The 18,718-nt window shown below is 33.8% G+C and overlaps 2 protein-coding genes across 6 annotated transcripts; both read left to right on the top strand.

Annotated features, from left to right (window-relative positions):
* The first annotated feature begins 172 nt into the window (after positions 1-172).
* LOC136417953 (monocarboxylate transporter 12-like) lies at positions 173-18,224 on the top strand. Of its 5 annotated transcripts, XM_066403838.1 has the most exons (7): positions 173-549; positions 11,072-11,175; positions 11,228-11,303; positions 11,367-12,804; positions 12,883-13,228; positions 13,352-13,634; positions 14,208-18,224. In XM_066403838.1, the coding sequence occupies exons 3-7, from the start codon at positions 11,240-11,242 to the stop codon at positions 14,435-14,437; spliced, it is 2,361 nt and encodes a 786-aa protein (XP_066259935.1). In that variant the 5' UTR covers positions 173-549; positions 11,072-11,175; positions 11,228-11,239; the 3' UTR covers positions 14,438-18,224. The 5 variants fall into 5 exon arrangements, with proteins under 5 accessions (XP_066259935.1, XP_066259918.1, XP_066259926.1 ...); XM_066403821.1 differs by having other exon boundaries at positions 11,228-12,804; XM_066403829.1 differs by having other exon boundaries at positions 11,072-11,303.
* Positions 1,127-1,534, top strand: Chrac-16 (chromatin accessibility complex protein 1). Its single transcript, XM_066405679.1, has one exon. The coding sequence runs from the start codon at positions 1,127-1,129 to the stop codon at positions 1,532-1,534; it is 408 nt and encodes a 135-aa protein (XP_066261776.1).
* Positions 18,225-18,718: the final 494 nt, after the last annotated feature.

Genomic DNA, 18,718 nt, shown 5'->3' with positions numbered 1-18,718 from the left:
CAAAGCTGTCCAATCTGTTATACGCAAACAATTACAGTTTACATATGCGAAATAGTAGATTTCTGTTCTTAAAAAAGTTGGGTATAAAATACTGATTGGTGATATAAACCAGAACATTGCCATATTTTCCTATAATGTTGCGTGTCAGAAGGAGATGCTTTGATGACTGTCAGTTTTTCAAACTTCAGACAGGTTAGGTTATTTTGCGCAAAATCGGCAAGTCGAAAAACATTTCAAGGTTTTCCTTTCCATTTCCACTTTTCCAGTATCTATTTAAAGGGCCTTCAGAAGTTGTCTTTTATTTACTTTTTCATTTTTCGTTCTGCTAAAGCAAATTTTTATAGTGATTTCGTGAATACAAAAATTAGAAACAGGTCCTTTACCTTTATTGATTAGTGAACACCTGCCAGAAAATTTTCTTTTGGACAATTGTTCTTCCTTTACGCGAAACCTTTTGTGTAGCTGCCTGCATCAACATCGATCCGTTCTTCCCCACGTTATTACTACGATGGTTGCTGTTTTTTAGCAGCGTTTTTTGTGAATTTCAAGGTATGTATTTAATATAAGTCCCAAGGAGTCTCAATTAAATTCAGACAAGTTATTCTTCACCCTTCATCATATGAAGGGAATCATTTCCCAAACTGCATATATTTTGTAGCATAATTTCTGGTTTTAAAAGCATAGAATTATAATTAATTTTAAAAGTGGTTTTCCTAATTAATTGCAGGTCACTACCCAGATCAAACATTAAAACACTTATTTATCTTAGGAACTTCTTTATTGTTAATTAATTGTAATCTGTTTTATTTGTGCTCCTTTTTATACTGCCAATCTTATAAGATAATTTTGATAGGTTTAATAGACAAACTTCCCTCACTCTTCCAAAGGTATTCACTACTTTCCAGATATTGATACACCTAGACTAATTTGCATTAATATGTGATTCAATTTTTTAATTGCTAATTTTACAAACTTCTTTGTTTCCATCACACGAAGTGATTTGCATTATTTATGTTAGGTTTATTTTGTTTTTATGTTTTTATGTTTTTATTTGTTTTCTACTTCTGCAGAAACAACAGACAACGAAGAACCTTGCAGTAAATAAATAATTCATATAGCACAGACAATGGATGACAGAAGATCTTCCTCAAAATTTGTCAACCTCCCAGTTGGGAGGGTGAATACAATAATGAAAAGCTCTTCAGATGTTGAGAATGTAAGCAAAGAATCTTCGGTTATCATGTCAAAGGCTGCAGAATTGTTTATTAGGACTCTTACAGAAGAGGGATATGTGGAAACACATTTTGGGAAAAGATTGGATTATAAATCATTGGCTAATATAGTGCACAGAAATGACAAATACAATTTCTTGAGGGATATTTTGCCAAAGAAAATAACAGTGCTTCAATTCAAGGAAATCATGGCAAAGAAGAAGGCTGCTAAAGACAAGAGTGAGGGAGAGGATAGCTCATCTGTTGATGAGGAAGAGAGTAGTGATGGTGAGGAGAGTGGAAGCAGTACTTCTGGAAATTAAGTGATCTTTGGTTCCTTTAGTAGAGATAGTGGCATATTTCAAGATAAGATTTTGTGACAAGTAAATATTTGTATATCTCTTGATAAGCCTGAGATCTGAATACTTAATTCTTAATTTAATTTGGATGTTGATGACAAACGTTATTATTTTAAAAATCTTTCTGGTGAAAGTTGTAAAATAGGTATTTACATGTGTAATGTCTAATGACTTTAATATAAACTCTGTTATGAATACCAACTTTTTTCTAATTTTGTTTTCTTATTAACCTTAGACGTTGATATCCCGGGAACACATGGAGCAATTGTATAAAAAAATTGCTCAAATTAATCATTTAGATGCGTTCTGTAATCCTACACAAACGGATTTGCAACATATTTTTTATTTTTTGAGATATGGGGTCATATTAGCATGTACTTTTTGCGATTTTGAAAGTGCTGTGAAATGAAAGTTTCTAAAATGCTTTGCTAAGGTTTCAAGACTTCAGTTGAGGTATCAAGGATCAATATATGATAAAAACGACATATTAAAAATTTCGAAAATTACCTGAAAATTTCAAGACAGGGGGAGGTACCTATTGCGCTTCGGACACGTAAGGCGTTAATTACTGTGTTATTTACTATAAAGCATTTGACTGATAACAGATTTATCAATACATTTATTCAAGACGTACCTCCGTCATTTTAATTCTACTTGAGATGTTTTTTAATGATCCCCTTTATTCTGGCAAAAAAATCAAAACATGGAATCATGACGTTGGTTGATTTTAGAAAAGCCACTATTTATTTCATGATATTAGGAATAGAGGTGGTATTATGTTCACTGTTGAAGCGATATTTCCTGTCGTCTTAAATGAGATTTTTACATAATATGATACATGTACAAACATAATGCGATCACAAGCTTTTATTAGGTCGTGTAGTATGAAATGAGTAGATTCTCGAAATGCCACATTCAACTGCGAATAACTTCACTCTAAATCTATATTTGGACTTGACTTTTTTATGTGGAAAAGGCACATTCTTCCTCTTTCGATCAGAGTTTAAAGTGTTAAAAATTATTGAAAACTTTTATTTTTATAAACATTTTTGTGCAGCCATGCAAAATAGTGAAATTCGTGTGTTAATGAAATATGAATTCCACCGTGGAACCACAACAGCTCAGACGGCTCGCAATATTAATGATGTGTTTGGTACTGAAGTCACTTCACAGCAAACAGTATCTCGTTGGTTCATGAAAATTCGTTCTGGCAATTTTGACCTAACAAATGAACCACGTGGACGACCTGAAACTCAAGTGGATAACGATTATCTGAAAGCCGTGGTGGAAGCGAATCCACGTCAAAGTGCAAGCGAATTATCGTTAATATTCAGTGTAACCAAAAAAACAATATTGACTCATTTGGCTGAAATTGGTAAGGTGAAAAAGCTGGACAAGTGGGTACCGCATGAGTTGAGCAACATACAGAAAGAACGACGTCTCGAAGCTTGTTCTTTGTTGTTCTTTGTTGTGCCGGTATAATAACGATCCATTTTTGAATCGGATTGTTACTTGTGATGAGAAATGGATCCTATATGACAATACCAGACGTTCATCGCAGTGGTTGGATCAAGATGAACCACCAAAACATTGTGCGAAAAAAAATCTTCATCAAAAGAAGCTTATGGTGTCCGTTTGGTGGTCCAACGCAGGTGTCATCCATCACAGCTTCATGAAACCTGGTGAATCGATTACGGCTGATGTCTACTGCCGACAACTGACCGAAACGATGAGGCAACTGACGGTTAAGCAGCCAAGATTAGTCAATCGAAGCGCACCGCTATTGTTGCACGACAACGCTCGGCCACACACCGCACAAGTCACCTTGGCCAAGCTACAGGAGTTGGAATTGGAAACTCTTCGTCATCCACCGTATTCACCCGACTTAGCACCCACTGATTACCACTTCTTTCAAAATTTGGGTAACTTCTTGGTAGGGAAAATATTCAACTCCGACGAGGCTGTCAAAGCTGCCTTCCAAGAGTTTATCGACTCCCGGCCTGCAGGCTTTTACAGCAGGGGAATCAATGAACTTCCCGTTAAATGGCAGAAGTGTATTGATAATGGTGGTGCATATTTCGATTGACAATAAAAACATTTCATATGAAAAAAAAAATGACTAAAGTTTCAATTCAATTCTACTCATTTCATACTACATGACCTAATATTACAACGTAACTTTAATAGTGCAATACGAAGCTGACATCAAAATAAAACATATTGCAAACTTATTCTGATTTTATCGAGATTTCTAAGTCTTTGTGCTTAATGCCAGTATTCCACTTGGATCAGACGCCAGACCCTTGATAAAGAATACGAAGTATGCGACCCAGTCTGACACTACCTCTTTGTATCGGACCAGATATGTGAAGGACGTGTTGCAACAAAGGATGAAAATTAAGAAGGGAACAGAAAAAAATAAGAAAAAGTTCTGGACAAAATTTGACCGTATTCTCGTTTAAATTAGTTTTGAATGAAACTGAACTTGAAATAAATGCTGTCTTCCTTTCAAGAATTGCTCGATTCACATCAATTGCTAGGTAGTGCATTGCAAAAGAATTAATTAACACATTGCACTAATCGTAACTATTATAATTTATAGTTACGTTAATATCTCGTTTTTACTCATTTTTGATAAACACTATTTTGGATAATATGAGTTATCAGCGTCTCGGACCTGCGCTAAATGCCAACACAAATTACCCTGATTAACGTTACAATACAATAAGATCCAGTTCGTGAAAAATATGCACGCGTGTGATACTACACCACTTTTCGTATCTCACCCCGTACTACTGCGTTATCAAAGTCAACCAATGGATTTTGATAGTAAATAGTAGCACAAAAGACTATTTGGAACTTAAATCGTCCTTTTGAATTATTATTCGTACAGCATCTTTTGGTTCGTTTGGGTCCGCGAATGTTGTTTGATCGTCGGCTGCTTGGACATTTTTGTTAACAGTTCTTAAGAACTTAAAGTACGGGTTTTCAAATTATTATTAAGTGGTAGTATTAAAGGTTTGGACAAATTGTGCGCGCTCAAATAGTGTAATTTAGTGGGGTTGTACTGAAATTTACAATACCCCATTGGAACAGTTTTTGTCATCATGTCTATACATTTAGGTAAATAATTTTTTAATTTTTCTGTGATATTTCGAAGCCGGTTCGTAATGAAAATAAATACTACAGCTTTTCTTGAAAGTTAAAAAGGCAGTTCAGGTTTCAACTTTCATCCATCTACTACAAATATCTGCATGCAGATAAAACAAATCATTACCAATTCCTTAATGCACTTAATTGTTTTTAATGTCTTTGTCTATTTAGGAACATTTTTCAGCAATATCTGTTTCATTTGTAGTATTTTAGATAAAGATATAATTAAAGCTTATTTAGACACGATGTCGTGTTCAATATTTTTTAATTATGTTCTGTTGATAATGAAGGGAAAAGATATTGTTGTCGGGTGGAATTGACTGGAAATTATCTAATCTTCGACAAATGTAATTATCCATAGTGATAACGAACTTAACCCCATTTCCTATAAGAAGATTTAAGTAGGTATTTATTGTGGTGAGAAGCGTAGAAAATAAACATATAATAACGTAGACAAAATGCGTTTCCATAACTGTACTTTATGTATACAGTATATCCACAGATAGAGGGCCCAAGAGGACAAATGAACAAAAAATGTCGTCTTTCGACAAAAAGTCATTCTTGATAAAAGTTTCTGCTTCTCGAAAAAATACGATTTACGAAGATACTTTTGAACTTTTTTATACAGGGTGCCCAAAAACGTCGAACACATGAAATATTATCAAGAGTAAACTACCTTTATTTCTCATTTTGGAGCAAAATGGTAAATAAAAAACAGATTTCAAATCCTATCCAAAGTTTACAGACAAAATTTTAACTGAGTATTCCATGTTTTATTTTTCTTTTAAAATTCAACCAATTTCTAATTTTACCTTTTTCACCTCATTTCACGTATTTGCAACAAGCATGACAACAAATGTCACAATATTAATTAATAATCTCGTTTTGAAAAATAATTTTTTGTGGCCTGCAAGAAGTCCTGACCTCACTATTTCTGACACATATCTTTGGGGCCGTTTGAAGCAATTAACGTTTCAGCAACCCATTGATAATAATATTGACATTTTAAAACAGAGAATTTTAGAGTCAGTTCAAATGATTTCACTCGAGGAGATAAGAAGAAGTTATAATCACATTAGACAGCAGTTTGAGAAATGCGTCGAATACGGGGGAGGTGTGTTTGAATAAGTAATATCTACTAACTTTTATTTTGAATTACTTATAAACTATTTTGGAATAGTGAAATTTTGTATCTAAACTTTGGATAAGATTGGAAATTTGTTTTTTAATTACCATTTTGCTCCAAAATGAGAAATAAAGCTAGTTTATTCTTGATAGTATTTCATGTGTTCGTACTTTTTGGACACCCTGTATAAAAAAGTTCAAAGTTATCTTCCTAAATCGTATTTTTTCGAGAAGCAGAGACTTTTATCAAGAACGATCTTTTGTCGAAAAACGACATTTTTTGTCCATTTGTCCTCTTGGGCCCTCTATCTGTGGACATACTGTATATATATATACATATATATAGTATTTATGTCTTTTTAGTTGAGGAAAATTTAATAATAACATTGGTAAAGAATTTCTTCTCAATTATTACTTTACTCAATAAATAAATATCTATCTACTTTGTTTTTAACCCAATTATGTCAGAACTGCTGCACAGTTGTAATTCTGTCCGAATTCGTGCCTATTATGGCTAAATGATTAGTGAATTTTATTACAAAAATATATGTTAATTCGATAATATATTAAAGTCAAAATGGTATAAATATTATCGAATCCTTTTATAACCTTCACCTCTTCAAATGTTTAGAAAAAATTTCGTTGAGCTAAGTTAAACGTGAAAATATAATCTGTGTCAGTACGTATTACCTACATTGACATCGTAACGAGTTGCGCGAAATTGACAATAAAAATTGCCTTTACTAAAATAGTCTTTTGTTGTCCAATATAAACCTATGAACTGTATCTTTATGTCCTTTGTAGTACTTTCGATTTGACGCAGGGTCTTGATCTTTATTTGATGTAAATAATTTGTTGAATCACTTAATAATATGTAGACAAGAAGATGCGGTAGGCTATCAATTTTAAGAAGAAAAGATTTGTTCGAAGCTCGATTTTTATACAGGGCATCTCAATTAGCGGGTTTGTTCTCGGTAGAGGTTCCTTGGATTTTTCAGTTTCCTCTTGGACAATGTCTATAGAAGTGGTAAGTAATCTAAATCAATATTCCATGTGTTTAACCCATTATGTGTCTTACAGTCGGTTTATCTCTATTCCATATTGTTAGTTGAAGTAGTTTTCATGCTCTACAATATTTATTTAATTTGATAAGCAAACACTGGAATTGAAAATCAAGTGCAGTGTTTGTATTTATATTACAGCCAAAATGTTTTCAAATCCCCGTTTCTTTGCATAATTATTGAATTAGGTATTACTGAATTGTTAAAAAAAATTAAATTTATATTGATTGATATTTGAATATTATTATTGTTGGGTTTTTGGGGTTTGATAGATTCCAGGGCACAAGTAAATTGCACACAAGAGATGCATGAGTTGTAGCACGTGCAACATGAGATATGTAGTAAATACTGCTCGAAGACATAACGAAGCAAACGAAAGGAATTAATAATCGATAGCACATGAAATATCTCCCACCAGAGCAATGTACGAAAACATTTGTCAATACGCATTTCGTAAATCAAATGAAATTTGGTAACGCAGTAGTAAGGAAAGTGTATCTGTATTTTCGTAAACTGTCACCTTTAAGGGAAGCCAAAAAATATGCCGCAAACTAATAAAAAGTTGTAGGGTGTAACCTGAATAAAACTGTTAAATATTATTTAATGGTAAAAATATTAAGTAAAACTATAAGATATTTTCAACAAGGAACCATTTACACATGAATCTGTTTTGTGTAATACAAACACTACAAAGAATAACGAAAGTATAAGAATCTGTAGACAGTTATATGTATAAAACTATCGATAAATTTTGCATCAGAAATACGGGGCGACGTCGGGGCGCCCTGGTTTATACGAAGTTAGGGATATTTATCTCAAAAGCAGTGTTTAGAATGGGGTTTGGAGGCACAGTAAGATATCGTAAAATTTATTTTATATGGTGTTAATTACAGTTAGGAACACCGTCTTTTGGAACCGTAACTATACATGTTATGTGGGTTTATACTGTAAATGCAGAATCACTACCAATCAACACCTGTAAATTTTCTTTTTCTAAAATGATCAAATACCGATATTTATTATTTTTTTTGCGTTAATAATACTCATTACTTAATGTGATAATCGTAAATGGCTCGACATTTGCCTCTTCCTTCAATCTTGTGGCGGTAACAATTGAGGTATTACACTAACTGTTAGTAAATAAAATTAGCCTCATAAAATATAATTAATCAGTTAAACCTACGCACTCATTTAGCCATTCGCGGCTTCTGCTTAATGACTTGACCAAAATAATTCCGCAATAGTATGTTGGGAATGGACAAGGAGGTAAGGTTTTAGTTGAAGTGGTGTGGTCGTAGCTTGAGAACCAGTTAGTATGAGTAGCCGAGTGACGTAGTGAAGATTTTTGTAAGTACGTACTTAGGTATCCTGTGCGCAGATACATTAGTTGATAAAACGGCGAAGGATTCATCAATTGAAGTACTACTTATTTACTATCTCAGATTGTATTATATTACACGGTCAATTTTTTTACGAGAACAATACTGATACATCTTATTTATATTTTTAGATAACCCTTGCCATTGTTAGCAAAATGTTCGACTCCCAAGATAAAATAATGCCAAAGCTTAGTTGGCATTCAACCGAGTATTATTTGTCTAGCAATAATTATTGTTTAATGTTTATTTTTGTGTTTGATATTTGGATAATTTTAGATATTTCGCTTTGATTCAAAACGCTTTCAATCCTTTGTGGGGTGATCTTCTGGATCAAGCCAGTCCTACATGCGAAAAATAGTTTCATTTAGAGAGGATTCTGGTTATGATAGAACATTAGACCGATCAATGTTACCTATTCATTGTTCGGTGTCAAGTAAAGCTAATACAGCAACTGGAACAAAGTTTATCGACAATCTGATAATTTTTTAAATCGGGATTAGAAAATTAGCGTTCTTGTGATCTTTTGTTCGCATGATGGCTTTAGAGAAAGGAAAAATAAAAAAGTGCAAAATTTAATTTGCTATAAAACTGATAAACCTTAATGGCAAATTAAACTCGGGATAAAAAAAGACAAACTGTTAAAAGCAGTTTGAAGTAATTCGATATTATATCACCTAATTAAAGATAACATAGTAAAAATAGGAACAAAGTTACCTGAATTTACCAGCCCAGGGGTTGATGCTGCTGAGGGCTGCTGGACTGAAGACGATGCCAAAAAATTTATGGTAACAGTAGAAGCATGTGAAATAGTTAAAGAAAAGCTGGCTGAAAGCAATACAAGTCATTGAAGTACTATTAAAAAACTAGGGTAAGTTGCTTTTTTACTTTCAAATATTCAAAAAGGATCAACTAAAAGGGTACCAGTTTGTCTGTTTATCATGTGTCCGACAATATGACAATCAGTTCGTCTATAAATGGGTAAGTTTTTTTGTATCCATTGATTTTATATGTAGACTTCTTCTGTTCAATTTCTTCAACTATCTGTTTTATTTTTGCTCAATTTCAATTTATATCTATTTGTAATAATCAATTGCAACCAGTGAAATAACCGCTAAGCAGATTTGCTTGCAAATTTCCATTTCTCGCAGAAAATAAATCTTTGATTCCATTAAACTTTACGGACACATGCTAATTAGATCAGCCTTTTGAAATGTTTGGTTGTTAACGAAACTGAATATCAGAAAATATACCGCGCTTATAAATGGAACCATGAAGGTACCCAGTTCAGGTTGAAAGTGATGTACTTGAAATTTATTGAGGCGTTTTGGAAATGTAAGAAACTTTCCTTTGGCATTTTAAATCCGGCTTAACAAATGATCTGTATAGTATTAAAACTATTGTTTATCCATAATTTATACCAGAGTAATATATCAAAATTCCAATGCACCTTCAGAAGAAAATAAGGCCTAAACGTATCTTACTGACTAATAACAAAATACTTTTTTTACTTAGATTAGGATAAGTTGAGTGTGTAAGTCTTTTACATAGATATATTTTTACTTTAAATAATTAAATTTGTTATTACTCTAATGCTAAGTCGATGACCTACAATACGAGTCTATGTGAATGAAGAATGAAGTTATTTAATAATTGAAAAGTTTATCACATATTATTTAAATTTTTGCGATAAGTGTGACGAAACAAAACCTATCTAAAGGTCCTTGTTTTGATTTAATAGTTACAATACAAGGTCTTTCTGAACGTAGTACAATAAATTCAGCCACATATTCTAGGTTTCAAAACATGACGAAAACTTCATATAAACCTATATCGAAAGACGCTTCGTTTTCAAAATACAGGGTGTGAAAAGTTACTTTATGATTATGGTTTTTTATAAATATTTTCGAAACTATCCGAGATTAAGCAAAGAAATTTTATACTTTATTGTAACTTTTTGTGCTCTTTCTGAATTTTTAAAAGGAAATTGCCACATGTTAGCAGGGGAGAGTATCACTGCTGGGGGGGGGGGGGGGGTAGTGCTTATAGTGTTTTGTATTTTATTTTTTTGGTGATGTTATAAGAAAGATATTAAATTTGAAGATTTATACATAAAAAATACATTTTCCAGTTTCATTTCAAAGCCAACGCAGTTTTAAAGTTGATGTTTATGAATCGTACCATCCACCGATTTATTAAATCTGAATTTTCTCGAAAACTGTTCAATATTTGGACTTTCAACAAGAGTACGTTTTTTATATAAAACTTTTCAAATTTAATATTTTTTTTTATAAATCTTCTTATAAATCGCCAATAAAATAAAGTACAAAAAAGTATAGGCACCTTCTAAGCACTACCCCCCCCCCCTCCACCAGTGCTACTCAACCCTGCTAAAATGTGGCAATTTCCTTTTAAAAATTCAGAAAGAGCACAAAAAGTTACAATAAAGTATAAAATTTCTTTACTTAATCTCGATTGGTTTCAAAAATATTTATAAAAAACCATAATCATAAACTAACTTTTCATACCCTGTATTTTGAAAACGAAGCGTCTTTCGATATAGGTTTATATGAAATTTTCATCATGTTTTGGGTCCTAGAATGCGTGGCTGAATTTATGGTACTACGTTCAGAAAAACCTTGTATATTAAATTGGAAATTTGATAAGAGAGCAGATTGCCGCACGAGAGTTGTTGAATATGGCGCATTTCCAGTATACCGGAAATATGTATAATTGAGTAAGTAAATTACCATATATTTAGAGTGATTCGTTTTCCGTTGTTTCAGCGAAGTTTTCAGCCTCAGTGTCCATCGCTAGACCCGCATGGCAACACGCGCCAAATCATCAAACCGCCTCTGGCAAAAACCACTGTCTACCACACGTATGAAAGGTTATAGTCGTACAGTTTATCGTCTGGCGTTGTTACGCAGACAGTTTTCCAGAGATCTACAAGAATGGCCCAAAGTGTGGACACTAACGCTTCCCCAGCCAAACGCGAAAACGATATTAACGAAATAAGTGAGAGTTGTTTACTCGTTTCAGAAAAAAGTAGTTCTCATTCTTTGTGTAATGGCGCCGTAGTGGGTGATGGTGTTGGCAAGAATGCTGGTCGTAATGGGAAGTCTAATAAGAAGAATAATTTGGAGCTATATCTCAACGAAAAGAACGCTAAGGTTAAGCCTAAGATCAAAGTGAATCCTCTGTTTGATTCAGGCGAATCCGAACGACTATTGAACCCCTCATTGATCATGCCTTCGGCGGAAGAGAAACCAGTATTGCATGTACAGTTCAACCATAAAGACAGTGATAACTCAATTAAAAAGGAGCCACCTCCGCCGAGTCTTCCATCTTCGGATGAGTCTAGTTCTTCATCATCTAGTTCATCTTCGAGTGAGTCTCTCGAAATTGCAGAAGCCCGACCTCCGGATGGTGGATGGGGTTGGGTAGTTGTCGCCGCCTCTTTCATGGTCAATCTTATAGCAGACGGGATAACTTTTAGTTTCGGTGTAATATTTGTAGAATTTTTAAATTATTTTGGAGAAAATCGAGGTACCACTGCTTGGGTGGGAGGTTTGTTTATGGCTATGCCATTACTATCTGGCCCAATTGCCAGCTTCTTGACAGATAGATATGGATGTAGAAAAGTCACCATTTTTGGAGCTCTCTTAGCGTCTATAGGGTTCATCATTAGTTCACAAGCGAATAGCATGGTAGTTCTTTGCATTACCTTTGGAGTATTAGCAGGTTTTGGCCTGAGTTTATGCTACGTGGCATCAGTTGTTATAGTTGCTTATTACTTTGATAAGAAGAGATCTTCTGCCACAGGATTAGCCGTTTGCGGCAGCGGCATAGGCACGTTTATATTTGCCCCGCTTATTCAAGCCCTTTTACAAGAATATGGATGGAGAGGTACCACCCTGATTTTGGCAGGTCTGTTTTTAAACATGGTGGTATGTGGTTGCCTCATGAGAGATTTACCTTGGACATCTGAGAAATTAAAAAATCTTGCTAAAGAGAGGAAGAAGAACAGACATATGAAGCGAAAGAATAGGCTTATGTCTACAGACTCATTTTCTATAAGCACTGGTACTTGCACAGCCAGTGTTCTGCAACCGATAGTAGAAAATAATGAAGAAAATGAGTTTGATCTGCAAAATCATAGATTGTGCAATTCAGTGGTTCATTTGCCAACATATATAAGAGATGGCGAGAAAATTCCTGCTGAAGTCTTGGAGTTGTTAGCCAGTAACAAGAACATGTATAATATTTTATTGGCAAACTATCCGAATCTCCTGGTACCATCGAGGAGTTTCAGCGACTCGGGACGTCTTAATGATGCAGGTTCTTCGGTCAAGCATGCTAATACTACAACCCAGCTATCACCACCAACGGCGGTTTCGCCGAAGGATGAAACTTGGTGGGTAAAACGAAGTCCGACATCTCCAACGTCACCCACTCATAAGGCACCACTAAGGAAGCTTCCGGGAGCAGCTTTTCTTAAAGATCTCAGGATTCACAGGTGAGTCTAACAACTTTCCATGCTGCGGACTATATTCAATTGTACGAATGTTTCTGTGGCATTTCGTGTATTTTTCAGGCTCTCAGTGACCTATAGAGGCGCCATGCTAAATTTGAAGAGATACCGACTTCGGGCCAGTTCATGTCCCGACATCTACAGGAATTCTATGACCACCATAGCCCGAGAAAAGGTCCAGTGGTTCGCAGGATTGTGGGACTTCTGGGATCTGTTAGTGGACATGTTCGATTTTTCCCATTTCGCCGACCCCAAGTACTTGGTGTTCGCGTTGTCCAACTTCCTGTTGTATACGTGGTACGACGTGCCTTATGTGTACTTAACAGACAATGCTAGTAAGCTAGGATACTCCGAGAAAGATGCTTCAATACTCATTTCTATTATTGGGATTATCAATATGGTTGGTGAGGTAAGGAATTTCTTTTATCTGAGCAGAAAAAACAAATTTTTCTTAATTTTCTTACGTTCCTTGTGAATTTAGTATTCTGAAAAAATGTTTTCAAGAGTTTCATCGTATTTTTTTGGTTTGTAGATTATCTTGGGATGGGCTGGAGACAGATCGTGGGCCAATGCCAGCATTATCTATGCAATTTGTATGGGACTTTGCGGTGGTGTTATAGCTTTAATCCCTCTCATTTCGGACTACTACCTTTTATGTCTGATTTCTGGGGGTTTTGGGTTCCTTATTGCCGCAAACTATTCTTTAACGTGTGTGATTTTAGTGGAACTCATTACGTTAGACAGGTTTACCAATGCTTACGGTTTGCTGTTGCTGGTACAGGGATTTGCAAATTTAATTGGTCCGCCAATAGGAGGTGAGAACATTATGATTTCTTTATGATAAACTTATCGATTTTGGAGCCGCATTGCGCTGCGTTTGTGCCAAAAAACACGCTGACGTTATAAATGGTCATAGCGTCAAAAAGTGTTGGGTTTTGGGAAATGGATTTTGCTGCACCATTACTAAGCAACACTAATTAATATGAGGCATATTAAGGTTGTTTATGAATTTATTTTGCTACAACTAAAAACAATAAAAGTGTTACATGATGGAGTTTTGGCAGCTTTCCAGTCGAGTTTCTCCTCTAAAGCTAGCTTTTTAATGGGGTCATGATGAATTTATGGTCACAAGGAATACAGGGTATTCGAAGCCTTTTTATTTTATTTTTGAGAGGTGATTAACCACCTCAAAAGAAGTCGACTAAATCAAACATACTATAATAAATATCGCATAGTAAGAGAGCTTTTTTAAACAATTTATCAGTTCTTTTTTTGCAAAATCATTTGCAAGAACTCTTGGAAGAGATTCCTTTAGATGTATCATGAAATTTTAGTTAGTTGTCGCCTGTGAGGATCACATGAATAAAAAAACGATTGATTTTGTTTAGGATGGCTGTACGATATAACTGGGACCTACCACATGTCATTCTACTTGGCAGGCTTGTTCATCGCAATCTCAGGAATGATGCTGGTAATAATTCCGATGACCAAGCGATACAGGAGGTTCATTCGGGAACGGACATCGTCCGAAACTTCAATAAAGGAAACGTCCGCAAATGAGCCTAGCGATTTAAAGAATAACTATTCGTTGGAAGCCAAAGAAAACCACCAGGTTTAAGTGATATTTTTGCTCTATTATCTACCTAGAGAGGAATATGTTAGGTAGGTGGTTAAGGTCTTATTGGGTATTAAGGTCCATCGTGTATCGATGATGTCAGATCTATTCCTGGAATGCCCCGAATTTGATTTTTAGTAATCTAAACTAAAAGAACTATGGTAAACGTCTCAGAAAGGCTTATATTTTGACAGGCCCATATGGAGTTTATTATTGAAGTTAGAAAAACTAACAAATAGCAAAGTTTAAGATAGGGGAAAAAATATTGCTTCCAACTCATGCTTAAAGTGTATTTTTTGTAAGCGATTGCTTCATATACGATAAAAAATATCGAGAAATAAACGCTACGAAATTTGTAAAAAAATTGATGGCATAAAATTGCTTTATTGAAAGTAAACCTTTAGATTCTTTGTTATCTATATTAAATATAAATAATACAAAATTTTGCGCTTTTACCGGAAAACATAGTAGGAAATTTAAACAAAAATCACAAAAATACTTCTGTTTATCAAAATTGTCACAATTTTTCGTTTTGTTGGGAGCTTATTTTCTTGTGACAAGACGTGAATAAATATTATGTTTTTTCTGATTTTGCTTAAATAACGTTACAGTCGGAATGACCACTAGTCGCCACTGTAATTGAACTTCTGAATTGATTTGAGATCATCGGTACGAGGGTGTATTTGCTTTAGATATAAACAAATTGATAGGAAATTAAGTGGATTTCTTATTTCTAAGGGGTGTGTTCATTTTTGTTCGAAAACAATATTTGACGATATTCTGATGATTACTGGAGAACAATTAATCATTAGAACTTTGCAGAACTTCGTCTATGTCGGCTAAAAATAGGACTTCCCGTTTAAAAGTATTCAATTTGGATTACCCTGTATAACAAATTGAACAATTTTTGGTACACCTACATATTTCAATAAGAAATGTAGGAATTGGCTATGGATTAAACGATTTTACCAATTTTAGAACTAGTTCAGATTATTTTCAAATTTTAACGTTTATAATGCGTTAGGCATACAGCCTAAAATAGAATAGGGAGAAGTGGTGTTTTGTCCCTAGGGCCATAAACACATCAATTAATTATTCAGAAAACTGTTTGTAAATATACCAAACAATATATGTATAAAAAATGTCAACACTTTTTAGAGTCGTCCTAAATACATTGTGAGCGGCGGTTTTACACGAACCTCTCTTACTCGTAGGATTTATCTCGAAAATAATTTCCATGGAAACCAAGAAACTAATCAATGAAGTGCCTTTATTTCATAATTTCCATGGAATTTATTTTCTTGGTCAAGTTTCTTGGTTAAGTTAAGCAAAATATTAATGTTCTGGCAATATTGCCAGAGAAGCTCAACGCCGCCAAAGAATGCATTCTCGCTCTCACATGTTACAATAATATCAGGGCTCAGAAATAGTTGAAGAAATGAAAATTACCTTAATATCATTTGGAGAGAAATAACAATTTATTGAATCCCTCATCTCACTAAATCCATAAAATTTAAGCCGCATTTAAAATATGTAGTTTGGACCACAAAGAATTTATTGTCAATTTACAAAAAAAAAGATTCTGATAATAATATGCTTACAAATGTGTCCAGAATATTGATTTAGCGTTCAATATGAAGCGCCCCTTAGAATTATAACGATCAAAATTGAGTGAGTCAAATTTTTATTTATAATAATTTATAATAAATCGTAAATTTGCGCCTATAATCTAAATCTAGGTATTTGACAAATTAATGTTGTATGTCTGAATGGTAACGTTTCTTTGAAAGTTTTGATGTTCTTCTAGGTTGTATTTTCGCAGCATGTAAGCAAGTAAACCCAATAATAGATTTAGCCGCAAGACGAATAATTGAATAATTATTAATTAAGTAGCGAATCGAATAGTTGGTGTCTTTTCCTGTATCCTAATATTTTATATGAATTTAATGTAGAGGCTGTGTACCTTAGTCATCTAGGAACAAATGTTATTCTCGATGGCCGTTACCCGATAATATGTCGATTCCAGTTTTACCCATTAGAATTATACAGACTTCCAAATGTTGGTAGCTAAAGATTTTAAGCTAAAAAACTTTTCAATTCAATCAAAGTCCAAACTAAATATCTCCATCAAACAGCAAATTTACAATTATTATTGTCAGTTTTAAGATTAGTTATTGATAACTTCTAGCTTTAATGTTCAAGAATTAAGGTAACTCTTACAACTCGTCAAGTTGAGAAGCTATACCTGTGATTAAATTCGCTAATACACCTCGTCGTTTTCGAAATAATCAGCTCTAGCTCTAAATTACATGACATGTCCAAAATAAATATTGAGTAAAGTGGCACCATTAATCTAGGTGTGAGGTAGAAATTCAAAATAATTTTCTTTGTAATAATATTAGTAGTCCTAATCTACTAAAAGTCCGGTTCTTCAATGTCCAGTTAGCGAGCGACAGCTATCAGTTAATGACTAACCAAGAGCTGAAGGACAGCTATATGACACGCCTTCGCAATTGATAGAGGCACTTTAAATGATGGTTTTCTTTAACAAGTTACTTCACGTGTAGTTTAGGAGAACATTGAAGAACCAGCTCTTAAAAATGAATCGTTACTTATTCGTAGTAGGATAGATCACGGAAACAATATTGTGGAAAGGGTATTTTTCTGTTTTCACTTTAATTGCCATTGCCATTATATTCAGTATCATGGATATTAGCCATTTTCGAAATATTTTTACAGAGCTGTTCAGGGTATTCTCGCAAAAATGTACACCCCCCCCCCCCCCCCTCTTAATTTTTTAATGAAAAAAGGGTCAAATGCAAAAGTTGTATAGAACTCTCTTAAAAACTTTATGTTGTTGAAAAAACAATTGCACATCGCATACTGGAACATGTGTTTCCCTAAATAGGACACGTTGGGATGAAAACTACTGTAAAATTGAAAAAAGCCAATGAAGAATTTGTATTCCATATATTCGCATAAATTTTTCGGTATTCTTATAATACAGAAATTCTTTATTTGCGATAAAACTATAAGATATAATATTAAACCGTATATATTTGAAAGTAGAATGAAACGCACCATCTATAGAAATCATAATATACAGGGTGTCCTATTAAAAAAAAGTAAATTTTAGCAATACCTCGAAACGATGATGTTCAATTGTTTTTCCTTTTTTTTTCACCATAGAGTTCAAATAAAATAGTCAAGAGGGGTGTACAATCTTGTGTGGCAACCCCGTAACCATTAATAAAAACTTGCCTAGACCTTTTACTCGTTAGTATTGTAAACCTATACAAAAACCAACAGTAGCGTAGTAATTCTTTACTCATCAGGCAGTATTCAGTCACGATTAGTTAACTAATTTACCTTCAGTAATGTTGGTTCTGATATTTTGTTACTTGCATGTGACTATGTTTCCCTTTTTTATTTTATTAATAATCGGCTTCACAGCTGGTTTTATGCTACGTACTCGTGAAGTTTATCGTATAAAATTTTAGCTAATTTCAGATTAATGTTTTTTAACTTCTGCAGTAAGGAAATCCTATTTTGTATCATTTGTTGAAATTATAATACAGTTAGACGTTCGATAATTCTTTTTCTCTTTTTCTCATATAAGGTGGCCATGTCAGTTTTAGTTTGCGTTTTGGAAAGATATGTTTGTTTTAGTTTCGATTTATTATTCTTTTGAATTGCCGTTTTATGTGCTAAGCGTCTTAAGTATGTACTTTTGAGTAGATCTATCTAGATATTCCAAAAAAGCAAGTTCAAACTCATAGTTAAATATAAAAGCGATTTAAAAACATTAAAATATTCGTTTTTTTTACGCAGTTTTGAATAGGTTTTAGAATAAAGAGCGTTGTTCTAAAAATGTGTACACATAAACGTGTACAGTTTTGAGCATTCGTCCAAAAAAGTCTATTGAGAATTGAGAACCTATTGTTAGTTGCGTAATAGTCTATTACCTTGTTTTTTTTTTGGCTAGAGAGTGGTGTAAGAAAATATACATTTTCGTGATATATTAATTATAATGTGTGGATTCTCTATTTGGGTCAGATAAATGGGATTTGATATATGCATAGAAGAAAACGTTAAATTGTTCAAAAAGTTAAAGTAACTAATTTAGTATCAATTTAAATCGGTAATACCTTTATCCGCGTTAATTAAAAATTTCTGTACGGTATTCTCGTCGCGACTCATGCAAACTCGATCCTTTTAAATTCCGGAACGACAAATGAAAAGAAAAAGTTCAGAACTTTTAGTGAATAAGTTCGTCCCCAAAGA

Source organism: Euwallacea similis, chromosome 2 (genome assembly GCF_039881205.1).
Source record: "Euwallacea similis isolate ESF13 chromosome 2, ESF131.1, whole genome shotgun sequence".
NCBI lineage: Eukaryota > Metazoa > Arthropoda > Insecta > Coleoptera > Curculionidae > Euwallacea > Euwallacea similis.
The sequence above is the reverse complement of the archived record's forward strand: the minus strand, read 5'-3'. Positions and strand labels throughout refer to the sequence as shown.